Here is a 27,988-nt window from a genome sequence, read left to right as displayed (position 1 = left end):
TACCACTAATCCACTTATTACACGCAATTCACCATATCTATATTTTTTTTCTCTTGTCTCTAAATCTCTCATCCTATCTTACCACCCGCATCGCCTACGGCCTGCCTCGATTATCTACTAAAATAAACGCACAAACGCGCACATACGGCCAACACTTCTCTAGTCCGCGACGGATTATGTGCATCTCGTATCATCCCATTCCGTCTCGCTAAAGGCACTCACGCTAGGCACCACCGCGGACGAGGTAAAGGCGGGCGGCTTTGGCTTTCTTTTTTTGCCTATGCCCATGTACAAAAGCAAAAAAAAAGTGTGCAGCGCTGGGATAAGAATGTTGCTCCATTTACTGCGAATTATTTACTGTCGTTAGCGTACTGGATGATATTGTGGTGTCTGTTTTAGGCAATGGTTGAGTTTTTGCTAAAGCTTTGTTGCTGATGATGATGACAATTTCCATTCGCAATGCTTTGCTTACCTTTGCTTTATCCCTATCACCTTATCGTTTCCCGATGGTAGCAAGGCAGGGATTTCAAATTTTGCTTTTTGCTTTGTGCGTACGTAACGGCTTTGTAACGCTTGGCGTAATGTTTCTGCGATAGTAGCTTTTCAACATTTGTGCCTTTCTTCGTTGAGTTATATCCAGATTGTTGGTGTAATCCTTACTGCGACTTATCCTACAACAAAAAACCTATGCAACCCCTCAGTCATCATCTACAAAACTAATACCTTTGTATTTGATAAATACTAATTTTGCTCTAGTCTCCCCTTCAATATCATGCTGTCTGTCTACGCTATAAGCAAAAAAGCTGGTACTTCCTTGTAGGTTGATCACTTCTAATCTCCACTACTCTGTTTTCTAAAACAACCAACAAAATTCGGCAGTGAATCCGTTGAGAAATTTAGCAATTTATCATTACGAAACAAACTATAACGTTCATTATGAATCAAAGATGTGACTCGTGGCAGGGAACGTTTTTCTCAAGTTTTTCGGAAGAGCAGCATGGGAGGACGAGGGTTTGAGATAAGAAAACTGAACTAAAATAGTAGGGATGGGGCTATCGTGGGTAAATAGAGTAAGGGAGAGACTTAGATAGTTTTAGTGATCTAAGCTCAACTACGGCAAGCATCGAAGGTAAGTAGTCTCTGTGTTCCGTCTCTGTGTTTGCTCCCACCGACCCAGATCGTGCCCGTTCCCCGTTTCGCTACTACGTATTATGCGTGTCGAATATTGGAGGATGTGTGTGTGATCCTGTCGTGTACTGTGAATGTTTTATAGTTGTTTGCCAAACCAATTGTAAGCGGGTGTGTTATGCCTTGTGCTTTTTCAAGTTACGGCTGAATTTAAGCTCTACCTGAGGTTCCATGACTAGGTTCAAATAGGATATCTCACATTGATACCCGGCTCACATTGGTCCCGGTGGGCCGTCCATGCCCGTCCAGAAACTGCTCGTTGATTAGTTCCCGGTAATCCTAGGAACGATGCACGATGAAACACTGATTAGCAGCCGGTGATTCATTGTGACGTGTGCTTATGTATGTTTTCTGTGTGTCCTTAATTTGTTGTGTCTAAATAGGGTGCCTTGTTCCGATAAATCTAGCGTAAAACCCCAAAAAAGTTGCAATTCCTCACATTCTACATCTTTCTGCCATCTTGCTTTCCGATATTACTTCGCTAGCTTTTTATGTTTCGCCCCAAAAACCTTCAGCTTTCTGTAGCGTATCTTTCGACCATACCCTTTCTGTCTGCATAGTAGGTTTGCGCACTTGTTCATTGTAGGTTCAATCAATTCATGCCTTGTTGTTCGCAGTTGATGGTCCGTTAGGAATTTTGTTCTAACGTTCCCGTCTTTTTACGTTTTGTTCCCGTGTATGTATGTGTATGCGTGTATTTGTGCGTGGGTGATTGCAAGTTGGTTTGTAAATGTTTGAAATTTGTGTACTTAAACTGTTTTGCTTTGTTTTGTAGTGCAGTAGTGTTGTTAGCACGATGATACTCCCCGTTGTAATCGCACCAGTAGCGAAACGCATGGTGTAAACGCATGATAAACCGTTGTCAATTCGGTATTACTAAGCGGTTCACCATCGTTCAAAGCATTAACACGGAAGGATTTAAAATGATTACGCAATTTTCGCGTGCTCTTTTTTCTTCTCTCTCTCTCTCTCTCTCTTTCTCTATTATACACTCTATCCCTTACCAATCAACCCTTTCGCTGTCCCTCACCATTCCCGTGTCCATCATCTCTTCGGTATTAATTCGCAACTCCCCACTTCCCCGTAACTATAGCTGTCACCGGGTCGCGAGTGCTCCGATATCGACATGGAACCGCAGGCCTCACAAAGCCGGGATTGCGAACCGACACCACCGTTGCAGCGTCACGGGTCGAAGAGCAACTTTTTTCTTCCACCGCTAGACGGCCCACCGGTTGGTATGACGTCGCAGGTGAGCAATGGTGGCGATTCGCCCCGCCAGCAGCAGCAGCAGCAGCAACATATGCGTATGTACCATCCGCGGCATAGTCCGCATCCACGACAACGAGGACTCGATCCGTCGCGCAGCTTCACGCCGGAAGGTCTTTCGCCTGACCATCCCGGAGGTCCCGGTGGGCCGCCGCCGATGATCACGATACAGACACAGCAGCAACAGCAGGGCGGTGGTGTACCACGTGGAGGAGGTCCACCTTCCTCGGCCACACCCACCATGCAGCAACGCATCAAGGCGCTCGGAGTTGCCACACCACTAGCAATGTCCAGTCCCGTGCGAAGGTAAGTCCTCAGCCTAAGTAAAGAGAAATTTCTTAACTGTCATCCGTTCTCATAAAACTGGTTGGGAGGAAAATGTGTTGGAGGAGCATTTCTGGTAGGTCTGCATCATCATGTGAGCTCTCAGGTGGTAGTAGTCCTCAATTCTTGAAGAAATGTGAATATCTGTCATTAGCGGATCCACAATATGGCGGATGAAGGACACTGAATCGTTGTAATGACGTTTCGTTGTACTAGATAGACGCATCCCCACACATATCCATGCGCATTGTTTATCGCACGATGTTTACGCTGCTCCACTAATCCTGCTTCACAGGTGGACGTAAAGATGGCACCAACTCACACAGCTCTCTCACACTCTCTCTCTCTCGTGCGTGTCGCTATCAATCTTGCCCCTGCGACAATGCGACGATGAGATTGAGCGGTGACAACATAACCGATCTGGAAGAAGCTCTCGGATGCTGCTTCCGCTCAACAGACTCCTCCACCTTCCCCACCAACCCTCCCGCTCATACCACCGCGAAGATGGCGTAACTTGTGCACTCTTTCATACTCCAAACTGCGCCATCCAAACGTCGGTGGAGTATTGGAATTGAAGCGGGAATGCTCCCGCCGCAGAACTACCCGGAGAACAAAAAAAAAAAAAGAAACCAACACAAGATCGCTTTAGATAGAGTTGCAACACGTGCGGACACTGCCAACAACAACAACAAAAAACAAACCGTTCTACTCTTCTTAGTTTTCTCTTCGACTAATCCGTCTCACGGCTAAAACACGTGGGTAACATCAAGATTGTTCCAAATTTTGCGTTAACGTTGCGTTTACAACGCGTTACGTGTTTGTGTCGCTAGGCTCGTTTTCTCGTTCGCTCGTTTTAGAAAGAAACTAATTTGTTGTTTTGAAACCATTGCCCAAAAACACCAAAACTCGCCTGCCTGCCATTTTGTGTTCTTATTCCTGTTGAGGTTATGTTATTGTGTTTTGCGTTTTTCTTTCTACCCAGCAAAAAAAAAAAAATCCATAATTCTCTTCCGTGGAGTTATTTGAACCCAATTCTTTGTTGTTTTTATTTGTTGTTATTTGCACCATTCCGTCTCTATGTATTCTTCTCTAATTGTAATGTTCTATTTTTGTCTTTCTTATGTAAAACCATTTGTTTGATGTTTTTTCATCTTCTTTTTCACATGTTTCTCTATGTATTTTTTATTGTTTGTTTTTTTTTTGCATTTGTATTAAATCGTATCACAATTTCAATAAGCCCAGGCAGCTTTGTGCACAGAGCAACCTGTTTTGATAGTTATTTTCCTGTTTTGTTTTGCTCCATCCATTGCACATTGTACAAATATTTCATTCAAACACAAACTATTCAATCTTGTTTATAAGTTATTTTTCGAAGTAGTCCAACCCTCCTCACCAACTGCAACCCCCTCCACCCGCGCCTTAGTCGATCCTCACGATACCCCAACAAGAAGCGTTTGGTTGATTCTAATTTCTTTTTTGGGTTCTGTTGGTCCTTATTATTGGAACTCCTTTCCCATCCTCTGGTTCGCTCTGTTTGCTCGCTCTAGTATGTTTTGTTTTATTTTGTCAGTGGCAGCGCTTCAACCATCCTAGTAGCAAGTCATGATACTACTACTACCTCAAAAAAAAAAAAAAAAAACTGCTGTGGAGTATTATCGGATCAGCCATATCATACGGTAGTTTAATTTTTCAGCGGCTCGCTTCATCCCGGAGATTAGCATACTCTCAAGTAGTGGCGCGAAGGCAAAATAGTAAATGCACACGAGTGAACGCTACACTAGACAGCAGACGACAGGGCGACAGTATTAGTAGCAAAATGTTGACAGTTGACAGTTGTTACGCGTATAGTGGTTGCGTGTTTTTGTTGCGTCAATTTTGTTTTTGGCTGTTGGTTCGCAAGTTGTGTTGGTAAAACTATTCGGTAGCGCGTTATGCTCGTTGCTCGTTACAAGCGTTTTCTTTGTTTCTTTTCTTCGAATACCGTGCGAGAGAAAGAAGAGAGGGTGCCACAATCTTTTTTTTTAAAGTTGTGCGTGTATGTATGTGATATCTATTGATCTGTTTGAAGAAAGTATTACTGTATTTTTGAACTGTGATTTCAGTAATTTGCGTGTGTGCGTGTGTGTGTGTGTATGTTTGAGTAAGTACTTGTGTACTCTCACAGTACTGTCTGAACGGATTAAGAGTTCTCTCTCTTTCTCTCTTTCTGTCCTGTTTGAATCCTGCTCCTCAGTAGAGCCTGTGACGCATAGTAACTTGGTAGTTGAGCTAGTCCCCTACACCCACCGGAAACCACCCATAGTGCTAACGCTTCTTTTCGTCTGCTTCTTTTTTCCTCTTCTTCGTTTCGTTCCCATATGCTGGCGCACGTGGCTTACAGATCGAATCCCGGCACACCGACGCAACCGAGGAGGCCCGATTTCATCAGCGTTGGTCAACAGTCCCAGCTGCAGCAACAACAGCTTGGTGGCAGCGGCACCATGACCGGCAACTACTACGATTTCCCCCTGCAACCGCAACAGCAACAGCCACAGCAGCAGCTTCCACCACAGACGATGGCACTGCACCAGGCAACAGGTCTTCCCCCACAACATCCTTACCATCAGCAACAGCAGCAACAGCAACAACAGTACCCGATGGTACATCATAATGGAGGTCTCGCTGGACCTCCGGGCGGCCAACCGTCGCAACAGGCCCTCCGGGGTGGCAACTCTGGACCTTCGGTCGTCTACCATCACGGTAGTCCGCAGCGACGCTACCTGTCCGAGGGTGAGCTCGTGCGGCAAGGTGCAGAACTGTCCTACGCCCGCAACAACCAAACGTCTGACAACATCCGGGAGCTGGCCGGCAGTCCGCAGCGCGGTGTTTACCTCTGGAAGGACACGTCGCCTGGCTTCAACCAACCAAACGGTGGCCAACAGCAGCCCCCCGTTTCGGTGTACCAGAACACGCCAAGTCCAACGGCACCGCACCAGCAACAAACGATGGCACCGTTCGGTACGGTGAGTGCCGCCCGTTACCAGCTGCAGCAACAGCAGCAGAACAGTCTCGCCAACAGCGCTGTCGGTGGTGGCATCGGTGGGGGTGGCAGTGGGCTGACCGGTTACCACCCAGCACTTCGCGGTGGTGTGCCTGTCTTCCCGCCCCAACCACCACCCTCAGCCCTGCAGCAACAGCAACAACAGCAGCAGTTACTCGCACAGCATCCTCAGCCATCACAGCAGCAGCAACAGTCAGGTGTCGTTGGGTTGAACGGTCCAGGCGTGGGCCAGGGCCCTCAGGCACCGTCTCCATCAATCAAGCGCAAAGCCACCCCAACCCGGCCCATGTCGTTCGTGAGAGCGCTTGAAATGACCGATTCGATGGAGATGAGCGGAGGAGGCCCAACCGGCGCGCCAGGAGAAATTGGCGGCGGGTTGCCGCAACCGGGTGGTGGAGTATTGGTGCGAGGCGCCGCAAGCACCGCTACCAGCACTAGCAACAGCACCGGCACCACCAACACCTCCCCACCCGATCAGCGTGCCAGCGTGTACGATATGAATTACGAGATTTCAGTGTAGGGAAAAGGAACGTCGGACTAATGGCAGATAGAGAGCTGCTTAGAATTCAGGGCCAGATATAGAAAAGAAGTGAACAGGAGAGCGGAGAGAGAGAGAGAGAGAGAGAGAGAGAAGGGGGAACTCACGTGCAACAAATGTACGGACATGGGGAATCGTTCTTCGTTTCATCTTCTTTGGTAAGGCCTGCATTCGGCGACACCTATACACAGCCAAAGAGACAAGGACTTGCTCGGTAGGCTGTTGTTGTCCCTCAACAGACACACTTTTGATTCTTGTTTGTCAGTGTTGTCAAACCTGTTGCGCGCTGTGAATAGGTGGATGAACTCACCCAGTGGCAGCACGCAGGAAACGCGTCTCCAAAATGTTTCAGCTGCGAGTGCGCTCGAAAACTCTAAACAATCCACCCGTCTTTTGTTTCCAATCCCTTACCAATCCTTTCTCCAACCCCCGGTTTGCCTACCTCCCATCCACAGTTTTTGTTTTTGTCTAATTACGTGTATTTATATTTTGTATTGTGCATGTATAGATACATGTGTATACATGCATACAAACATACACAAAGCACGCAGCAGCAGCACACAGAGATCCTTAGAGGTATATTTAGTATAAGCAAAAAACCAAACGAAGAGAACAGTTCTCGGGCAGGCTTTAGATAATCGCTGTTGTTATCTATTTGTTAGGAAAGTCATCGATACTTTACTCCATACTCTTCTCACACTTCCCAGGCTCTTTAAGAACCCCCCCCCTCCCCCTGTATCTTCCCTTCCTTCTTTTGACACGTCTCTTCTCAAAGGAAAAAATGGAGATGTGCTCGTACTTTACGGGAGTATGTGTGTGCGGGCGTGTGTATGAGCGTCCAAAATATTGCCCTTGTTGTTTTTACTCTTTTAATCGCCCCACAACTTGGCGGAAACAGTGTCTATGTGCAAGTGAAGTATCGAAATTGCGCACTCTAGCATCCATTTTTCTTCTAGTCCGTGTTTCCGTGATTTCTTAGTGATCTCTCGCCTATCTCATCCGCCATTGCAGGATGTTAAAGCGAAGTCAGGATTGCGTCATTTACACGTGTGCTGAATACTTCTACAAACACACACGCGCACGCACACCCATTTACCCGGGCAAGTGTATAGTTTTATAGAAGTGTTCTTTGCTTCTTGTAGTACACTTTTTTGTATAAGTTTTTCTTTTCTTCATCTTTCGCTTCTTGAGTACAGAGAAGCGAAAAAATGGAGGGAAACGGAACGGAACGGAAGGGAAAAAGCGTTTTGTTTTGTCTTCTTTACCTTTAAAGCGCTAGAATTAAAATTTCCGTTAACGTGTATGTAGTCTGAACTGGAAGATCAGGACTTTCGATTATGGTCACTAAGGTCATTAATGCGTTATTTGTACGCTTTCGAAGTTACTTTTTTTTTTGGTTAGGTTTCCGTGGACATTAATTTTTTTTTTTAATGGCGTACGTTTATACCTGACGATGCTGATGCTTGATCATAGATGTTGTGATCCATTCGAAACGTATAAAACGTGTAATGATCGTGCGCCAACCCCATCCAAATCGCTCCCCCTTTCCCCGTCGCCAACACCTGTATCGCGTGCTGTGCGTTTGTGAGGGGTGCATGTGTGTATGTATATGTGTGTGTATATATATATTTATTTATGTATGATGTAGGTGTTTAAGAAAATAAAGATGTATAATGGGATTAATGCGGGTTGCGCCTGCTTTCGAGTCCTTTCGCGCGATTGGTGCAAGGATGCTACAGCACGGATGAGCTCTAGAGTGAGCGAAAGAGATAGAGAGAGCGAGAGTAATATGCAAGTAAAACAAATGGCAGCATGATACAACCATAGTGAGATCATCATACAAGAACAAACAGAACGTGTGTGTGTGCGTGAGAGCGTAGTTGTAGCTAATGTGTAGTTCTGGTTAGGTTAGGTGCAGATGAAAAAAAAACTGTGTAAAGTGAGAACGTGTACGAAACAACAAAATGGAACAATGGTAATGTTTGTTTGTTTTTTTTTCGCCCTTTCTTTCATTTTGTTTTTTTTTATGTGTTTCATATAAAAGTGTGTAAATAGAGAACAGGAAAAAAACATGAAGATAGAGAATACAAACACAAACACACAACACAAACACCTACTGGTAAGCCGAGGCGCCCAAATGATCCATGTCCCGTCCCAGTTCTTAAGATATAGGGATATCTGTTTTTTGTTTTTTTTTATAGAAAAAAAACTGATGCTCCCTAACTCCTTCTTTCCAATTTCCTCCTAACTCGCAGTCCCAGTAAAATTTATCCAGAGGAACAACAACAAATGCGGGGAGAATGGATTCAGGCAGACCGAAAAAGTCCAAAGGCTGATAATGCAAACCAGCCACGTGTTCGGTTCGGTGACCCCTATTTCGGTTTTTATTCGTGTCAAATACAGGAAACTTACAGCGAGACGTAATGGTGTATTACTATAACAATGCGAAACAAAATGAGATAACAATCCCTCATTACTGGGTTAGGTTAGTAAGCAGAATCCGGAGCAGTTCCAGGACCTTGTCCTCCCCAAACGCCCAAGGGTGGTAGAAAGCAAAGAAACAAATAACTGCGAATAAAGTCCTCATACACATAAACCACTACGCGCGCCATCTTTTGGAACCATGTTGGATTTGGACTTTGGAATAGAGAAGTGAGGTTGGTAGGATGGGTGGGTTTTTAGTGAGGGAGCAAAAATATGAGAGCGAGAGAGAGAGATAGAGAAAGAGAGGAGGGGGGGGGGGGGGTCTATTTTTTGGTTGGAGTGTATGCACTTTGTTAGAAAAGTTTTGGTGATCGATCCTTGGGAGGTAAATGAAAGAACAATCGCATACCAATAATTAAAAGAAATTAAAAAAAAACAGGCACACTTAACTATGCAGCATAAGGGAGAGGAAAAAAACAACAAAGCCCACTAATGCTAGATGATTAAGTGCAACAAAACAAAACAAAAGAAAGAGAAACACTAAAAAACACACACACAGCACTTACTGTAACATTTCACAGTGAACTGTATATGGCGAGCTATGGCGAGAAAAGAAAGCATACTCAAATACATGTATATATACATATGTATATACGTACATGCATATATTACTAACACAGCTATTACTAACTGGTTGTGTCTTGTTTGTTTTTCTTCTTCTTCATTGCATTCCTTGTTTCCATACTTTAAATGATTGCAACAAATAAGTGGATCCTCTTTCCTTACCGGCACCGGAGTCCTGCAGGATTGCATACATGAAGGCGCTTTCACTACCGTCAAAGGGTGGCTGCGCTTTCTGGCGCTTGCGCAAAAAGAAATTGTCCCTTTGCCTGTGTAGAATGTGAGCAGATGAGAGAGAGAGAGAGAAAGAGAGATAAAATGCAAGTGAAATTACAGACCAACACATACACTTACACACGCACGTACATAAACACACGTAAGAGAAAGCCATGGCTTTTAATAGCAAATCTTGCCAGAACGGATCCGTCCACCGAGCAGATTGCATACATTCAGGCGCCCAATCAACCGGTGCCTTCATTATAGGCACTTTCTTACCTTTTTTTTCTCGTTGGAGCTTTTAGTTGGGGAGGTGGTGGGAGGGAAGGGGAGGGGAAGAGTACCACTTATTCTTCAAAAATATAATTTTGTTCTGGTGACAATCACTGTGGAAAAGTTTTTGGCCACGTTTAGCAGCAAAATGGCAGCAGTAAAATTCGTTTGCATTCGTGTGCATCCTGCTGGATGCTGTGTGCTAGTATGCATGTTTGTGAGTGTGTATGTGTGCAGTGTATAAAGAAGAAGAAGGGTTTGTTACAGACGCAGTGCTCGAGGGGCTCGGTTTGTTGTCGTCTTGGCTTTGTTTACAGCCATTAATGTGTTGTTGTGTTTTCTTTGGTTTGATTTATTCGTTACAGCCTTTGAATAGCTTGCTAAACACGCGCTGGAGTTGGAGCATCGGTCAGCATTACAACCATCCAAAACCCACCCCTCCACACCCCGTTTGGAGTGCAATTCTTGCTGAGTGTAGCGTGCCTTAGCAGAGCGCAGACGTGTGCACTAGATGCACTCTTCTACTTCTGTATAAGTGTGTGCGTGTGTATGTGTGTGTATGTACTAAGTGTTCAAGGAGGAGTATGCCATTTTTGTCTAGACACGCCATCACGATGCAACTGCTACGGGACTGCAGGGGCATGACAGGTTCGACGACTTCGTCTCAAAATTTGGCAGCAAAAGATGACTTCGTTAGACCACAAGCAGAAATTCCCCATCAACATCCTATCATTTTCTATCATTCGCAGCGTTTTGCGATAGATTTGCGGTTTGGAGAAAGGTGCAACGCGCCCTCACAGTGAACTTCTCGCCGAGTGTCAGCAAACAGCCACCATCAACTGAATCCGTTACGATTGCAAGAGTTGTGCACATATCCAATAGCTGTCAGCTATCTCCACTAACCATCTTTCAAACTGAAGCAACTGTTCTGAGCGCAACGATTCCTAACAGCTTGCCTGTCTTTCTTTCTTTTATCCTTTCTTTCTCTCCCTATCTTTGCGCCCCTTACGCTCCTGCAGATGAACCAGGTAATGGGTCCTCTTCTTCACGGGCCGGTTCCACCTCGATCCATCCTCTGTTCGGTGGCGGTGCGTGCCGTTGGCCGGGGTGTGAGCGTGTGTTCGATGAGTTCGAAGACTTCTACAGCCATCTGCATTCGGACCACATCAACGGTGACTACTCTGCTGCTCAGGCTCGCATCCAGATGGAAGTGGTCTGTCAGCTGCATCTACAGCTGCAAAAGGAACGCGATCGACTACAGGCAATGATACTGCATCTGAACAAGAAGAACGAGATGCTCCGTACACCGGCCGCCTTGTTCGGTGGTTCCTTTCTGTCGCAGCTGCCCGCGATACCTCCGCTACCGGCCACCGCATCCCAAACCGCTACCGTACCGCCATCCGTCACTGGTCCGTTCGATCTGATCGCCGGTTTGCGTTTTCCGGCCGAACTAGCCGCTGATATGGTGCAGGGTGCGTTTGCGGCACGTCTACCCCACCAGCAGCATCACGTGGGGATTGGGTCTTCTGCAGGATCGGTACATCACCATCTACACCATCATCATGGTCCACAGCAGCAGCAGCAGCAGCAACAGCAGCAACACCAACACCAGCAACAATCGTCATTACATTCGCTGTCACCACCTGTACCGGGTACGCATCACGGCGCGGGACCCATGCCCACATCCGGGCAGGGTGGCGGTACAGGGAAATCCTCCAAAGGTGGGGGAGCTGTGCGACCAAAGTATTTTTCCCCGCAGGACAGCGATGGTGGGTACCAGTGGAGAAGAATTGTCAAGCCTCATAGCTCTTCTTTGCTAAATGCATCCAATTTTTATATTCTTCCCAGAGCTTAACTATCCAGATGTGCAGGACGGTAAGGGATCAAATTAACAAACTTCTACAGAATGAATGAATTAGTGGTGTTAAATCGGAATGGATTAAAAAATGCACTCCGACGCTAACCTATAAAAACAGGAGTATACTTTGGAATTTAAATCCGGAGTAAACTCCGGAGTTCAGTAATTACTCTGGGATAATTTGCTCTGGAGTAATTAGGAGTTAAATCCAGATTAATTCGGAGTAATCACTCCGGAGCAATACGCAGTAATCTCGTCTATTAATTCCGGAATCGACTCCAGAGTGCACTGCGTAATCAACTGCAGGTTACTACAGGCATTACTTCGGAGTAGATTGCTGATTTCCTTAGAATTAAACGGAATAAACTCCGAAGTAATTACTCCGGATTAATTCGGATTTCACTACGGATTACTCTAGAACAAACTCCGACTCCGGAATTAATCCGACTCCGGGAAAATTTAGGATTTACCCAAAAATGAGGATTTTGCTAGAATGAATTAGTAATACACGTCTAACTCTAAACTGTACTCACGGTAGATGTGCACAAGAATAGGGAGTTCTATCGCAGCCACGATGTACGGCCACCATTCACGTATGCGTCCCTCATCCGTCAGGTAAACCAGAATCATTCGATCCCCTGACCGATTAACCTAATGCGCTGAACGTATTCTTATCAGGCCATCATCGAATCTCCCGAGAAGCAACTAACGCTGAACGAAATCTACAACTGGTTCCAGAATACGTTCTGCTACTTCCGGCGTAATGCCGCTACCTGGAAGGTAAGTAATCGTTCACTATCATATCCAGCGCTCTGGAAGCGGAGTTTGTATTTTGTTGGGTAGAATTTAGGGGGTCTTGGGACACTCTGTGTCCCATCGCTGGTGAGTGTCCGGGAGAGATATACCTCTAAACACGTTGCGCTCACACATACACACATTTGTCCCAGAACGCCGTACGGCACAACCTGTCGCTGCACAAGTGTTTCATGCGGGTGGAGAACATTAAAGGTGCCGTATGGACGGTGAACGAAGCAGAGTTTTGTAAACGCCGCCCTCAAAAACTTGGCATCATGCAGTTTAAGTTCCAGCAGCAGCAACAGCAGCAACAGCATCATCAACACCATCCAAACACGTCGCAATCCGGTGGAGGGCATCATCAGGGCAAGAAGAAGCAGACACCCCCTGCAGCGGCACTACCCGCATCACCTGCCTCTCCACAGCATCCGACTCACCACTCGCTGCCGGGATCTCCTCGTGCCGGCACGTCAGTCGGAGCGGCCATTGTGGCCAGTGTTGCCAACACGCTCAAGCCACCGCCACCGCCATTCTTCTACAAACGGTTCGTTACCAAGCTTTACCGTTTACACACATGTACCATCCCCTTCCTTCTCTTACCCGCTTTCCTGGCGCAAGGCAACCCAGTAAGAGGTTTCTTTATGTTTTGTTTGCTATTCGAGGGCCTGAGGAGTGCCTGTAGGATAATGACTTGCTAGCCTGAAGCGTCTAGTTTCTTCACGCTACCACGAGATTTACTAACCGCCATCACGCTTAACTCCTTTGAGCCTGTGTCATTGCGGTTCGTGTCTCGATGTGTGTATGCGTGGAAGCTGACGCCATTGCGCCCAACCTTTACTGCGTCCAACCAAGTGACTGCTTGCTTGAGTAGGTAGAACAATGAACTCTGCTACTGTGGTCCCGTTCGATGTGGGTCACTAACAGGACAGAGAGTTCATGTGACGGGTTTGTTTCGCCCTGTTCCGTTCCTTCTCTCTCACACACGCACCATGGATTGTAGAACGCAATCCGCACCAACCTGTCGCTGCACAAGTGCTTCGTACGTTACGAGGACGATTTCGGTTCGTTCTGGATGGTGGACGATCACGAGTTTCTCAAGCGGCGCCATCTATCACGTGGCCGACCCCGGAAGTACGACATCTCGATGCCACCGCTTACCGATCCAACCACCGGTGCTCCGGTGTCCTCCCGTCCACCTGCAACCACCTCCACCGAACCACCGTCCGGTGGTGAGCATGAGCTGCACCACGACGACACCATGGCGGCCGGTGGTGGAACTGTAGAGATTGGGTACGGCGGACCGGAGTACACCGGTGGCCACTGTACCGGGGTCGGCGAGACGGGTGGCAGTAATGGTAGGGCGGCCGTACCCGGACCAGTTAGTGAGAAAGAGCTCCACACCATATCCTCCAGACGTTCGGCAGGGACTAAGAAGTCCGACTACAGTAGACGGTAAACGAAGCCACGCGTGTTCTCGTCGTTCGCCTTTTTTCCCTTTTGCCCATTTCCCACTTTCCATGCTCAGTACAATGTTTTCTCTCTATGTTTGTTTCACCAAAACGGGAGGGAAATGGGAAGGTTTTGTTGGCACACACTTGGCTCAGCAGCTCAGAGCAGTCATAATGTTTCTTGCAGACTATATTACGAACTTTCTTATTCTCTCTCTCTCTCTCTGTATAGCGATAGCTGTGACTACGAGACGCCAACGAATTCCAACAAACATTGCTCAATGGTTAGATTCAAATGTCGGGACTGTATAGTATCTCATGCCTGTTTGGTATGGTGTGCTAAATGACATAATACTTTTCTTATTACTTAATGATTTATACAGGCTATCGTAATCATGGTTTACAGGTTTCGCTTTCCTTCAAGCATCTTCTTTTGCAGATACTTCTACCGAGGGGGAAATTACACGGGCTCATCAACATCGGTTCATAGTCTGGTGGACGGGTAATATTTCCTTCAACAAAGCTTATGCCCAATAAAGTGAACCGTCCGATGTGAGCTAGAGGAGGTCGAGTCAAGTTGCGTCAAGTTCAGCTATCAGGAAAGAAATCCCTTACCGTTCTCGGTGAATCGATTGATTTCAACCCTCTTGCGCCAAGTGTCATGGATTATGGAAGTAGAAGATATCACAGCAGGTCAGGGTAGTCCCCCGTGTATACCGGTTATATCCCCTTCCCGATGCTGCGTATAGGTGTGTGTGACTCAGCGTTGACCATTGTTTGGTCGAGTCTTTGTTGCTGTCGATAAGACGCCACTAGAGTCAAGGAGGAGCGAGATGATGCTTCACAGATCCGCCTTGTGCCATCTTGAGTGGGTGTCCACTGTGGACGGAAGCATCCGGGCTACAGCTGCTATCTTTCGAGTGGCGTTTCCGTTCGCCTTTACACCCAACTAACCTAGTTCGGTGTTACAGCTTGAAATCGGTGCGGTATAAAAGGTGCTAGCTGACGCTTGATAGTGCATAACAAATCCGAAACCAGTACCTCACACATCGTCAATCTATCAAGAGTCAATTCCGTTCCAAAAATGTCTCCAACATCTGGGCTGATGGTGTTTGTGGGCGTTACGCTACTTCAGCTGTTTGGATGTGCCATTTGTTCACCGCTGGATGCTTCGTCCGTGCACGTTACCATCGAAACGATACCAAATCTGGAAGCGTTCCGTAAAGCAAACCCTAACCTAGAGATTGCTCCACTAACAGCACGCTCGGAGCAGGTAAAGGACTCTGGCAGTACACGGCAGGTGATCACTTATACGGTCGGATCGCACTCAGCCGGCGAACGACTGGTTGGCATGGCGTCCAATCAGCAATCCTGGGCAACACTGCAAGACGTCACGCTCGACCTACAGTACCCAACGAACGGTGTTGGTGCGATCGTGACGTACGTTGAGGTGGTGGTCAGTCAAAGTTCGTCCACTGGGCGGGGATACATCGTGTCGGGTGGTGTGGGACAGCGCAACATACGGCTGGTAATCGAAGCGTACAATACACTCTTCTTCAACTACAATGCTGCCATTTATGGATGGTAAAAATGGGGAATTGGAGCACCCTTAACGTTTTTTTTGCCATTAATGTTACCGAATAAATTTGTTTCCAAGCATTAATATATACCGCTGAGTCAACATGTTTATCAATAACCGCGCACTTCTAGCGCACAATTGTTTGCGCTCGTTTCGATGGTGTTGCATCGTTGGGTACTTGTGCTATTGCTACTGAAGTTGATGCTTAGTTAGTAGTGAAAGTTTCTTCGCTCAACGCGAAAATCGTTAGTTGTCGTCCCTCAAAAATGGTTTCTCTACAATTTGTGCCCCGTTTCGTGCTTGTTGGTGCGCTTTTACACCTGCTTGCTGAACCTGCCGACGCCAAAGATCACAACTGTAAGTGTCAGCTGTTGGAAACTTGTATAGGACTCCCTCGCTTACGCTATCCTACAACTTTCCTGCAGACATTTTCGATGCGTCCGAGCTTGGCTGCCCTGGGAATGTGACGCACGGACCGATCACGCTTACCGCGTACCATCCAGTGTTCGACTCGGACCGAAAGCGTGACTACCTGGACGCACAGAATCGGAAGTTGTATACGCTGCAGGAATATCTGGACAATCGGGCACCGTACGTGACGGTTGGGATGGATCCGGACCTAAAGCTACCGTACGGGAAGGAGGTCTGCATACCCGAGCTGAACCGCCATTTTCGACGCGCTGTCAGATTGCAGGTGCGTGACACACACGAGGATCTGCGCAGCGGTGCCTTCCGCCGGGTAGACATCTGCGTACGCACACAAGAGGATAGTTATGATGACATCGTTAACTTGCTGCAAGCGACACTCGTACTGTAACGCTCAAACGAACAAAAACAAGACCGAAGTATTGAAAAGTCCAGCAGCCCACCAACAACTAAAATCCAACATGTCCGAACTGTCCGCATTATTTTTGTTTTTCGTCCCTTTTGCGTGCTATCGTGGACAATTGCAGAAAACTGTCTCAATTGCCATCTAAACGACCTTGAACCGTAGCTGTTATCTCGGAACCGGACCAATCCACCCACCAGGGACCGGTTTTCTTTTTCCACCATACATTGCGGAAGGGACACCGACGACTAACGGCTAGAGCATCATCATCACCATGATCAGGTCAATCGATGGCCCCAAAAATTGTCATCCACCCGTGTCGCCCTGCCCGCCACACCTGATACACCGGTAGCAGGGGTGTTTTGTGTTTGTGTGTCCACACGGAGGAACTTGTTATTTCTTGTGACGCGTACGCGATTTGACGCGATCCGGTTTGAAATGAATCGCGTCGTTTCCCCCAATGCCCGGTACCGCGAAAACATTCCGATCAAGCACGTCGGATCCCAGCGCCCCACGGATGGGACAGAGAGCGACGGTGCGCGCGAGTGAGAGCTCGGACACCGCACAGATGTCGGTACGAAGCGGTTCTTTTCTTTAGTTGCGATTCTTTTGTCCGTTGTCGCGCTTCCTATCTCCCACCCACCATCCTACCCAGCCTGCCCATCCCTATCCCGCTTTCCTAGCTCTTCGTGTGTGCGTGTTCTTTGGCTGCGGGATGTGCGGGTATCATGCAGATCTTCATCACCACAGTACGTTGATGCTTCAGTGTAGACTTGACGGTGAAGCTGAACTAAAGTTGTTTCCTCACCACGATACATCGACTCGTCTAGAGAGTTCGCGAGCTGTCGTGCGTGTGTGTGTGTGTGTGAGAGAGAGCGAGAAAGAGAGGGAGAGGGAGGTACGGGAGATAAGCTGGTGACAAGGTGTCTTAGTACGCTGGTGAGTGCCTTCACTTGGGCCCATCCTCACTTGCGTATATAGCTGTAGCTGGTGATTGATATGCGAGTTCAATGTGCGGTACTCAAACGGTGGTGGCCGGTGTTATCACTGGCAACCCTGTATCTTGCCAGCTGTACCGTAAACGCACAAGGATTCGGTAGGTTTCCTGTTTCCTGCTCGTACTACTTTTCCTCTTCGACCTACGTTCCTAACGATCCTAACTCCTTCCACAAACACGTGAAGAGGACGATGAGTGTAAACTACACACCGGTGCGCAAGGTATTTGCCGGCGGGCGAGCAACTGTCCCTGGTTGCGGCCTGCCCTACGCGCACACGAAGTCACACACAAGCAGCTGGTCAACTGTGGCTTCGATCGTGACGAACCGATCATCTGCTGCCGTACCGCCACGGGTGCATCTCCAATCAAAGCGGAGTAAGTGCCGGAAGGGGCGCTCCCATTTTGACTGTAGTGTTACGGTCAAGGATACGTACGGTCTCTCTGACACGCCTCTCCTTTCCGTACAGGCGGGTTGGCGTGAGGGCATCGGTAAAGGCTTGCTCGATGTACGACGGAAAGCGTTCGCAGCTGTCGTACCATATCATCGGCGGCAGCGAAGCGGACAGTGGCGACATACCATTTATCGGTGCGGTAGGGTACAAGACGGATACTGACGCGTACAAGTGGGCGTGCGGTAGCAGTCTAATCACGCCTCTGTTCCTCATCACGGCAGCGCACTGCATTGATACACCGCACGGTAAGCCGGTGGTAGTACGGATGGGTACGCTCAATCTGATGGCTCCGGTTGATCCGGAGGAAGTACAGGATCGCCCGATCAAGGTAGTAACAATTAGCTTGTGGCACACGCACTACTCGGTAAACGGTAAACGATAACGCACACTAATCAACCTTCCATTATCTACTCACTCAGAAAATTATCGTACACCCTAAGTACAAAGGCAGCCAGAAGTATGAGGACATCGCACTGTTAGAGGTAGAGAGCCCGTTTCAGTTCGACGACGTAGTGCAACCAACCTGTCTGTATGCGGAAGACTCCGATTTGGATGAATCCACCACGCTGTATGCGGCTGGTTGGGGTGTAACGGAGGACGAGAGCCATTCGAATACGCTTCTCAGAACGAACCTCACCACCGTATCGGTGGAAGAGTGTACTAAGGGATACAGTATGTTCAAATCTCGCGTTAAGGATGGTATCCGACCATCGCAGTACTGTGCCCGGGGTATACAACTGCACCACCAGGGTCAGAAGATTCACAGTGACACGTGCGAGGGTGATTCCGGTGGTCCACTGTACTACGAGACGGGTGGTGATGTCGCATCGAAGTACTACCTGGTTGGGGTTACCTCGTTCGGAGCTGGCTGTGGATCATCTAATCCGTCCGTGTATACACGCATCTCGTACTACCTTGACTGGATCGAATCGCACGTGTGGCCGTCAAACGCTTAGAATACAGTGGAAGTCGCGTGATTGTGTCTAGCTTGTTGTACTAGCGGAATTTAGGAAATCCATCGAATTTGTAGTTCCTGAAGTTGAAGTCTACTTGGGATAATGGATGAAGTAGAGCAAAAAGAGGGAACTCTTTTTTTGTTAGTGCAATCTTTATCGAGCGCAACAAACTTGCCAATAACTCACAGTAGGTTAGATCTCTCTCTGTCTCTCTCTCTCTCTCTCTCTCTCTCTCTCTCTCTCACACTCTGTGCATAAGTACCTAAAGAAGTTGTTCTGTTTTTAGTGAGTGCTTTTCAAAATGTTGGTCTGGACATCGAGAGAACGAGATGTGACCCATTGGAATTTGTAAAACTAATCAATGTTTTTTTACGAAAATTTGCACGAAGGTTCAGCGCCCTGTACATTTGTTGACCGTACTCTGCACAAACAGACGCGAGTGACTTTGCATAAGCATTATTGTGCAACAACATAAAAAAAAAATCTTTTGGCCTCTATCGAGAGAAAAGAACAGATTGTACACATATACACACACACACACGCACGTACGCACACATAGTTGTACAGGAACATAATAAAACACAATAAAACAAACAAGAGCACGATCTATACCGGGGACCTTGAGGGTGATAATTCGCGTAACGATCGACGTACGAGGCGTCCCCATTTTAGGCGTGTATCTTCGCGCCATGTTCCGGCTTCTCGCATTCTTCTCTCTGTCTCTTTCTCTCTCTTTCTGTCTCTATCTCGTCCAGGGACAGGTTTATGAGTCGGTTTCGGTATTCTCCCGCGGTCCGGGGAATGCCCGGTTCGGTACCGTTTGCAAAACAAATTAAAATCTGTGTCGCAGTCAGGAAGATGTCCACAGTTGTTTGGGGTTGAGTGAGAGACGACGACGGGGCAACAGGTCGGTTGAAGCAGCATGCGGTGTTTTATGGTTGATATTCGCTTGCGGACTAAGTCCGGTTGAAATATCCTCTCCAAGAGAGGATACGCATCGGCCGTCGTTTCTCTTGCTGAAAAAAATCCAGCTCAAAGTTCCAGCCAAAGCATGGACGTCATGCAGTAACAGGTCAGGTTTGGTGGAATTTTCTATGTCAAACCTACGGCTCAAGCTGCAAACATTATCTAAGCTGTCCAACCATTATCGTTTCTCGTTTGCTTCACACATGTCGGCGGATAAATCTCAGCACGCCTGAGGGTTTGGAGAGGATCGAAAGTCTCGCAACAGGAGACTGATTAGAGACTGCCCGTTCGGAAGTAACACCTCGTATACAAACAACTTCCAATCGCAACCCACACACACACACACATGTTAATGTACATGCATGCATATACGCACATCAGCCCCGAAAGCATAGCGAATTGTGAAGAGCGGGACAGCGGGCTCATCAGTACGCGGCGGCCTCGCACGACGAACCCGTTAGTCGCCTTTGTGAGCTTCGTCGACGCAGATCGTCCAAGAGCAGAAGCGAATCGCACACGACCAAACAGAAAACCGTCCCAAACCGTGGCGCATAGGAGCTAAGGACGAGCCGAGCTTTTTCGAGGTCAAATCTTCAATCAGACGAAAAAATAAACAGCTGTTGCGCCGGGGCGAAGTAACAAACGCCAACCACAAAAGACTATAAGCAAACGCGTCACATTAACCGGCTGATCACAATCAATCAATCAAAGCGTCATATCAAACTTTGCCTTGTAAGCCAAACCACGAAACTTATTATCTGGATGTCCTGTGGATCATTATCCGGATCGTTATCCTCCTAACCGTGTGTGAAACGTCTGTCAGGGTGCGCGGTTGTGTATGTGTGTTTGGTAGTGGGATTAACACGTGCAATGACTCTACTTAACTAGATCGTGTACCACATCTCGACCGGTTTGACATTGATCCTCGAGACAAATTTGACAGTGCAGTAGTACTGTTGTTCTGCTGTGTGTGTGTTTTGTTGGGTGCCGTGACGCACAATGGTTCGGGTCTGATCTCGGCGATGGGTTCCCGTTTGCGCGAGCGAGATACCAGCAGTGTCACCGAGTGAGAGAGGCCAATGACCGGTTGTGGACGTTTCTACCTTCGGTAAAGGCCGTGCAGAAATTGCAACCCACGACATACGGCAGGGTGCGTGCCGAGTAGTGCTGTTGTGCGCAAAACAATCATAAAATCGACAAATATCATCGAATCCCCAGGGAGATTTGCCACGAGTCGACGAGAATCTGGTGTGCTGCTGGGTCACAGGTGCGCGCCTGGAATGCGACAAATAGCGGGAACCTTCCTGCTGCTGGCAGCCGTCACTAGCGGCGCCTTATGTCAGGTGCTTTACGGTAGGTATAACCAAGGCGCTCCTAGCTGGTCGGGAATTTCCTCAGAGCAGCGGTTTGGTTTCAGGTTTTCGGGGCTATCTTCTCGTGTGGTAGCAATATAGATACACCTATAGGCACGTTTTGCAAACGACATGCGAATGATTCTTGCATTTCGTGTCAGACAAACGTAGAAGAAGACTACCCTTCGCACGCTAGAATAGTCGAGGTGATAACCTGCATCGTGACCCTCATGGATGAGGCAATGGAAAAAAGAACCCCTCGATTACCCGGGATTCCTCCAACACGCTGATTGATTGTATAGAGTGTGGTCGTTCGTTCCCGCCTTTCCTATTATGTAGAGGAGGCTACTAATCTCGCCCGTCCCTCGATTGCACACTGCATTACTTCATTTGGCTGTACGAAGCTCATCACACACTAATGTCCGATTTTTGTTGTTGTTTTTTTTTTGTAGAGGGAGATGCATGCGAACTGCGCGATGGAACTGCTGGCATCTGTACGGATGCGACTGCCTGTCCCTGGTTTCTGGAGGAGATCGTGAAGAAACGCCGCTTTGCGGACCGTGTCTCGTGCGGGTTCGATGGGCTGGTGGAGGTGATCTGTTGCAAAACGAACGGTACGGTTGGTGCACGCCCGTTGGGCGTACGGTCCCGGCTTGCCTGTGAGCAGGTGCCGAAGTACTCCTCACGCCTTACGTTCCACATCATCGATGGCGAGGAGGCAAGCGAAGGGGAGTTCCCGTTCATGGCGGCACTCGGCTACCCAACGGATGATGAAGCCCAGAACGTAAGCTACCGGTGTGGAGCGAGCCTCATATCGACCGATTTCCTGCTCACCGCTGCCCACTGTATCCCGACGAACGATCGGCCAACGGTGGCGATTCTCGGCACCAACAATCTTGCCCCCGGTAATCACGGTGTTGTGGTGGGAATAAAGGTAATCTAACAAGTTGCGATGTGAAACCGAGCTCGATGTTTAGCTGGCCTCTTCCCTTACTTTGTAGGCATTCTTTCCGCATCCGGAGTATAGGACGAACCGGAACTATCACGACATCGCGCTTATACAGCTTGAGCGAAGGATTGAAAATGAACCGGACGTGAATCCCATCTGCCTGAATGACGATCTGAAGGATCTGTCCGAAGATACGGTACTGACCGCGGAAGGTTACGGAATCATCGATCTGGATCGTACGTCTGGCTTGACTGTTTTGCATACTATCACCAAATATCTCACTTTACTCGCTCAACCATTTACAGGTAACCTCCGGTCGAACCAGCTAATGAAGGTAAACCTTACGACGGTAACTTGGCAAAAGTGTAACCAAAGCTTCGCGGACAGCAATCTGCTGAAAAATAATCGGAAACTACCCCAGGGTATTGTCGCGACACAGTACTGCGCTACCGGACGAGAAAACGAAGAAACGAAGGTGGTAGGTGACACGTGCCAGGGTGATTCGGGTGGACCGCTTCAAATACTGGACGATGGCAAGTACAAGCTTGTCGGCGTTACCTCGTTCGGAAACGGCTGTGGCAGCAATACGCCTAGTGTGTCCACCCGTGTCGCTGCCTACATCGAATGGATTGAGAGTATCGTGTGGGCGTAATAGGATTGTAGGTGCGTTTTGGAGATACTTCATCCAAAATGATTTTATTGAAGAAGGAGTAACAGTTATAATTTTAAGCAAGTAGAGAGGGAGATTTAGAGAGAGAGAGAGAGAGAGAAGCTATTTCGGGAACAAAAAAAAACAAGACTCCTATTACCGGAACAGATTGTTCGGTCTGGCTGGATATAACAAAAAAAAGGTGAATACTCAACGATGCAACCCTGAGCGGAGCAGATAGAGATACCTGCACACAAAACAACTGCATTTGTACACTAGAAACATATTAATACGTTTAATAATTATCTAGTTCAAACTTATAATGGATTCACTGACTTTTTTACCGCTAGCTGCCGCCAGGTGGCAGCACCGGCTACGCATCAACCGCCAGTGACCTTCCAGCGTGACGCGATGGAGACGCGTGATGCTGCGCGCACACTACATACAATCAGGAGCGCGCTACCTTAGCCCTGCTAAAAACTGGTTTCCCTACCTGGGATTTCGTTCGACCATGGACACCCTTGACCCATCGTGGAAGGTGGCTGCCGTATGGTTGATGATGTGTTTACGTGATAAATATGATGACTGTTGCTGTGGAATCGACAAATCGGTACTATATTTCAGCTGTTTCCCGCATGCAAATCTAGCTTTTGCGTTCGAGGTTACCGGAATGGATTGGACGGCACAGTTTGGCTGGCCCAAAGAGATTAGCTGTCCAGTGCGCGTGAACTTCCACCCGTTGACCCGTGGCGCTTACTGTGCGATTAGCGTAGTAGCGTGGCGGTTGTTGATAGTGATTGCATACAGAGGGACTCAAGAGTCTATCCCGGTTTTTTGGTTGCAAGTATGTGTAGGTAAGCGTTTCATGCTACAACTTCACTTCTGTCCCAAGTGCATATTGTTGGTGAGCTTGGTAAGGTTGCATTATTCTAACCTATCCAAATGTCCGGGTTGAAGGTCCCAAAGATCTTCACGTGTTAGTAGTTCCTCCTCCTAGGTCAAGGATTAATAGCCACCGTTGACATTAGGTTGCATCCAAGCTCCATTGCCGCGACTGGAAGCTCCAGAAAACGAGGACCTCATCAACACCTCACTTGATACCAGTTTTGCCAGTCAAACCGGAACCACCGGTCGCCGCTAGGGTGATCTCTTCCGCTTCTTCGTGCGCACCTTCGCAGGTTCGTTTACCGCAACCGGTGGCCAGAGAGCAAGTTTGTCTGTACATATGTGTTTGTGTGTGTGAGGGATATATATAGACAGTGGAGGAGAAGAGTGGAGAAGGAAGGGGAAGAAGATTAGGCATCTCGTTATTTGCGCAAATAAACAAACACACACACACACACACACACACACACACACACACAAGCAGATGAAGAGGGTAGTTTTGTGATCTGTTTCCGTTGTTTGTTCAACACGGTCCAGTATAGTGGTGGCCGTTGCGTCGAAGAAGCTATCCGGTGCTCGTTAGTGTTTCCCGTCGTCTAGCGAGTATAACGTCACACGTTTCTACCCCCGAAAAGAAAAGTCGATCATCACGCACGTTGTGTAAACGCGCTCGGGGGAGTGTATGTGTGTGTGTGTGTGATACCGTCGATTGTTTACATCGATTGGTAAAGTCGATCCGCTATCTTACCAGCTGTAGGGTGTGCACGGCCTTGCACGGTGCAGGTGTGAATAGAGAGAGGGTGAAAAAGAGAGAGAGAGAGAGAAAGCAAAGGAAAACGGTAGAGGGATAATTCAAACTGTCAATCTGTTGGGGCGGGCTCTCAGTGACAGTTCGGTTTGATCGACGAAAAATGATCCCTACCGATCGCTGGTACCGTCGGCAACCGATCGGTGGCTTGCTGACACTGATGCTGCTGGGAACCGTCGTCAGCCATGCCGTCCTACTCCTGGCTGCTGATCAGATTCTGATCGAAGATGACACGATGCTGTACGGTATGGTGAATTGTGCGGATGGTTGATAGCCTTTCCAGATGATAATTTTTGCGTTGCGATTCTCTTTGCTTCTCTAGAGGGTGATGCGTGTGAGCTGAAGAATGGTTCCGCTGGTATCTGTCGACCGGCGAATCAGTGTGACTGGGTGTTGGACCGACAGTGGCCTTTGGCAGATCTGGTGACCTGCTCGTTCAACCAATCGCTGCCGATCGTCTGCTGTCCGGTGCGGATTGGATCACGGCTCAAGACCACACCGACGGCGAAACGCATCAGCACGGTCCAGTGCGAACAGTTCCCGAACGGAACGGCGCTTGCCGACCACATCTTCAACGGTGTTGCGGCACAGTTTGGCGAATTCCCGTACATGGCTGCGCTTGGGTACGGTGCACCGAACGGGTCGGATGCTGGCTCGCCGTCACTGTTCCGGTGCGCTGCCAGTCTCATCTCGCCCCGGTTCCTGCTAACCGCCGCTCACTGTCTCCGGGACAGTCCCGTGTTTGCTCGGCTCGGTGTAATCGAGCTGCAGCCGGCACGCACAGTCGACGAACCGCTGGACATTGCCATCCGGAACGCAACACCCCATCCCGACTATCATCCCGTCACGTACCAGAACGATATCGCTCTGCTCGAGCTGGCCGAACCACTTACCGGCGACTGGCCGTTCGTCGATCCGATCTGTCTGTATGCGAACGCTAGCGGAGGTCCACCAGGTCCGGAGGAGACGCTATCGGTGCAGGGCTGGGGTACGACACAGCCGGGCGATACCGAACCGGCAACACATCTGATGAAAGCGACCGTCCGTATCATCGAGCGAGAAGTGTGCGAAGGAAATATACCGCGCACCAGGCGAAATCCGACCGGTCTCCATCCAGGGCAGTTGTGTGCGTTGGGACGAAACGAGCGGAACGAAACGATCGCCGACACATGCCCGGGAGACTCTGGTGGACCGCTCGAGTTAAATGTGGACGGGCGCCATTATCTTGTCGGCATTACGTCGAACGGGTACTCGTGCGGTTCTCCGATCCCGGGTATCTACACCGAGGTGGCACACTATCTTGACTGGATCGAATCGATTGTGTGGCCGAGCACGTAAGGGTAAGGTAGATCGTCGTCTATATTGCGTGATCATACTGCGGGGTCTTTAGCTGTTAATGTAAACAACCAATAAAAGTGACACTAAAAACATTATTTAACTACAAACTACGTTGCTGTTAGTTGGTATGATGTGTACTCTTAACCACTTCCTGGATGCTAGGTGGTGGGGCTAGGATGTAAGCAAGTTTCAAGATCACCATTGATCTTGCTGATGACGCATAACATCAAAGGTGTGAGTGCTTGCGCCCACTCCCAAATGTCTTTTGAAGGCTGTAACATTCACACGGAAATTCTTTGCTGTCAACTGTTACATTGCTAGTGTACTAGTTGATCTGTAGCAGTGTCATTGAGTTACCCACAACGAGTCTCGAGTAGGCGAGTTCCGTTTTGTTTACAAACAAACAAACATGGCGCCTTTAGAAAGAGTGACCGTTTGCTACTAAGTGATCTATGTATTCGTATTTTCACCGATGAAAACAAAACAAAATGGTAGCCGTGTGTCTAAATAAAGAATTAAATCGTATGCTGCTAAGTTTCGGCCGACATACACTATCGGCAAATTTTGCAAGGAATCGCCCAAGTTGTTGAAAGTGAGCTCAGTAGGTTAAATCGTCCCATACTTACCGAGCTGTTGTTTATTGTTGTTGTGAAAGAAGCGATGAACCAATGACACGTACAGCCTGTAGCGTACGCGGTGCGAGTTGCTCGGGATGCTGTTAGAAATCCCGCTCCATCCCTTATACCGGCTTATCAGTGTTTATGTTGCCTGGACGCTTCACTCTCAGTTGTGTGGGTTTCGCAGATCATATTGCTGCGACGGGTTTGTTTCAACACAATTTGCAACACACGGGAAAACTCCACCGCCGCCGCCTGTACAACTTTGACGGCGAATGCCCAAAATCCCTCAAGTCAAGAGGGAACCCACAGCACCGGATTAACACGCACACTCAAGCGTACCTGCCCCAGTCGGCAGGTCGGTCGGTCTCATGCAGTAGCTGCATCGGGCCATCGGGCCGTCATTCAGTTTCGTGCGGAGATTGGTGGCGATTGGTGGTGAACGTGCGCGCGCACGTCATAAGTCGATCGGGGCCGGATCAGGCCATATCGGCGAACAGCCGCCGGTGACGGTGGAATAGCACCGCGTGTTCCAGCGAATGTCAGTGTCGAGCGCAATCGTACACTGTTGGTCGTGAGCTGTAGTCACTTCTAGTGTTGGGTTTTTTGATACCGTCAGCATAGTTTGGTGTGGTCGGACTGAACCCTGTTTTTTTTTTTTGGAGCGTCATTTGAAGTGACGCATTTGTGACGGTTTGTGGTGTTGTTTGTCGCAGGATGGATCTTCGACTCGGTGCGTTCGTGCTGCTGGTCAGCTTGACCAGTGTTGTCGTGCTAGCTGCACCCTCCCCGGACACCATCTTTATGGACAGCGTTCTTTATGGTAAGTCCGGTAAGGTCCCATACGGTAAGTATGGGAGAAGGTGAGATAGTGACCGAAAGAGACAGCGAGAGAACTTCGCCAATCAACTACAAACCAAATGCTATCTGTCACCCATCAACCGGGATGGGTCCCACCAAAGCAGCGTAAGCGTGTGCGTACCAGCTGAACGAACCGGTTCGTCGACAGGGTCCAAGGTTCCTCCCAACCCTGCTACTACCCACTACCCTTACAGGAAATCTGTGAGAATTCGTTCGGTTGCGTTCGGGTTTGCTAATTCGAACACTGGTTAGCAATACCGTCAGAAACAGCAGCATACAACTAACACAACAACAACAAAAAAAACCCCAAAACCTGTTCAAAAGAGTGATCACAGTTGTCATACTCGAGATTGGAAGTCTCGAGGACACACACATCTCTCTCTCTCTCTCTCTCTCTCTCTCTCTCTCTGTATGTGGTATGTTTTGGTGGATATGGAAAGCGCACAATATTCAACCTTTAACATAAAGGTGGTCCACGCCAAAACTTGCCATTGCAATGGAAGCTTTCAGTTCAACATGGTCCATACGCATCTTCCTGTTCCCTTTCCATCGGATATTTGGCTCTAGAATAGGAAGACGAAAAAAAAAAAGACATAAATCCGGTTTTGGGGACGGATACAGATAATGAAACTGGAATGCGTCAAACCCGGCAGAAACCTGCTTTGCCGTGTAGTTCTAGTGCCCAGCGTGATAATTATGATGACAGAAAAGGGAGACTAAAGCAAGCGAGAGAGCTGCTGAAGCATAGCCGAAGTGACG

The 27,988-nt window shown here is 48.3% G+C and overlaps 6 protein-coding genes across 8 annotated transcripts in view; all 6 read left to right on the top strand.

Moving 5' to 3' along the window:
• LOC126568065 (palmitoyltransferase ZDHHC8) overlaps positions 1 to 6,338 on the top strand; it is a 347,611-nt gene extending 341,273 nt beyond the window's left edge. For all 3 annotated transcript variants that reach the window (XM_050224486.1, XM_050224496.1, XM_050224478.1), the window contains exons 8-9: positions 2,282 to 2,760; positions 5,159 to 6,338. In XM_050224486.1, the coding sequence (XP_050080443.1) occupies positions 2,282 to 2,760; positions 5,159 to 6,338 (1,659 nt within the window). The remainder of the gene's footprint in view (positions 1 to 2,281; positions 2,761 to 5,158) is intronic.
• Positions 6,339 to 10,911: 4,573 nt separating this feature from the next.
• On the top strand, positions 10,912 to 14,497 carry LOC126563782 (forkhead box protein K2). Its single transcript, XM_050220520.1, is given in 7 exon segments — positions 10,912 to 11,659; positions 11,739 to 11,765; positions 12,287 to 12,363; positions 12,427 to 12,528; positions 12,696 to 13,087; positions 13,544 to 14,011; positions 14,431 to 14,497. Coding segments are annotated over 7 exon segments (1,698 nt in total). The 5' UTR covers positions 10,912 to 11,094.
• Positions 14,498 to 15,075: 578 nt separating this feature from the next.
• Positions 15,076 to 15,579, top strand: LOC126561081 (uncharacterized). Its single transcript, XM_050217030.1, has one exon. It carries the CDS (start codon positions 15,076 to 15,078, stop codon positions 15,577 to 15,579), a length of 504 nt encoding a protein of 167 aa, XP_050072987.1.
• Positions 15,580 to 15,836: 257 nt separating this feature from the next.
• Positions 15,837 to 16,387, top strand: LOC126561114 (uncharacterized). The gene is made up of 2 exons (XM_050217063.1): positions 15,837 to 15,927; positions 15,996 to 16,387. The coding sequence occupies exons 1-2, from the start codon at positions 15,837 to 15,839 to the stop codon at positions 16,385 to 16,387; spliced, it is 483 nt and encodes a 160-aa protein (XP_050073020.1).
• Positions 16,388 to 17,398: 1,011 nt separating this feature from the next.
• On the top strand, positions 17,399 to 22,745 carry LOC126563775 (uncharacterized). The gene is made up of 8 exons (XM_050220507.1): positions 17,399 to 17,495; positions 17,582 to 17,771; positions 17,864 to 18,176; positions 18,268 to 18,802; positions 20,989 to 21,123; positions 21,575 to 22,056; positions 22,124 to 22,307; positions 22,377 to 22,745. The coding sequence occupies exons 1-8, from the start codon at positions 17,399 to 17,401 to the stop codon at positions 22,721 to 22,723; spliced, it is 2,283 nt and encodes a 760-aa protein (XP_050076464.1). The 3' UTR covers positions 22,724 to 22,745.
• A 1,707-nt stretch (positions 22,746 to 24,452) lies between these two features.
• LOC126558438 (serine protease persephone-like) lies at positions 24,453 to 25,751 on the top strand. Its single transcript, XM_050214460.1, has 2 exons — positions 24,453 to 24,658; positions 24,736 to 25,751. Exons 1-2 carry the CDS (start codon positions 24,517 to 24,519, stop codon positions 25,749 to 25,751), a joined length of 1,158 nt encoding a protein of 385 aa, XP_050070417.1. The 5' UTR covers positions 24,453 to 24,516.
• Positions 25,752 to 27,988: the final 2,237 nt, after the last annotated feature.

This window comes from Anopheles maculipalpis, chromosome X (assembly GCF_943734695.1).
Source record: "Anopheles maculipalpis chromosome X, idAnoMacuDA_375_x, whole genome shotgun sequence".
Classification (NCBI taxonomy): Eukaryota; Metazoa; Arthropoda; class Insecta; order Diptera; family Culicidae; genus Anopheles; species Anopheles maculipalpis.
The sequence above is the reverse complement of the archived record's forward strand: the minus strand, read 5'-3'. Positions and strand labels throughout refer to the sequence as shown.

Excerpts from the sequence above, each read along its gene's own strand:
- LOC126561081 (XM_050217030.1), top strand. The coding sequence starts at position 15,076 with ATGTCTCCAACATCTGGGCTGATGGTGTTTGTGGGCGTTACGCTACTT.
- LOC126561114 (XM_050217063.1), top strand. The coding sequence starts at position 15,837 with ATGGTTTCTCTACAATTTGTGCCCCGTTTCGTGCTTGTTGGTGCGCTT. Across the intron at positions 15,928-15,995 it reads CGACGCCAAAGATCACAACT|ACATTTTCGATGCGTCCGAG; the intron begins GTAAGTGTCAGC and ends ACTTTCCTGCAG.
- LOC126563775 (XM_050220507.1), top strand. The coding sequence starts at position 17,399 with ATGCGAGTTCAATGTGCGGTACTCAAACGGTGGTGGCCGGTGTTATCA. Across the intron at positions 18,177-18,267 it reads TACAGGATCGCCCGATCAAG|AAAATTATCGTACACCCTAA; the intron begins GTAGTAACAATT and ends CTACTCACTCAG. Across the intron at positions 21,124-21,574 it reads CTTATGTCAGGTGCTTTACG|AGGGAGATGCATGCGAACTG; the intron begins GTAGGTATAACC and ends TTTTTTTTGTAG.
- LOC126558438 (XM_050214460.1), top strand. The coding sequence starts at position 24,517 with ATGATCCCTACCGATCGCTGGTACCGTCGGCAACCGATCGGTGGCTTG. Across the intron at positions 24,659-24,735 it reads AGATGACACGATGCTGTACG|AGGGTGATGCGTGTGAGCTG; the intron begins GTATGGTGAATT and ends TTGCTTCTCTAG.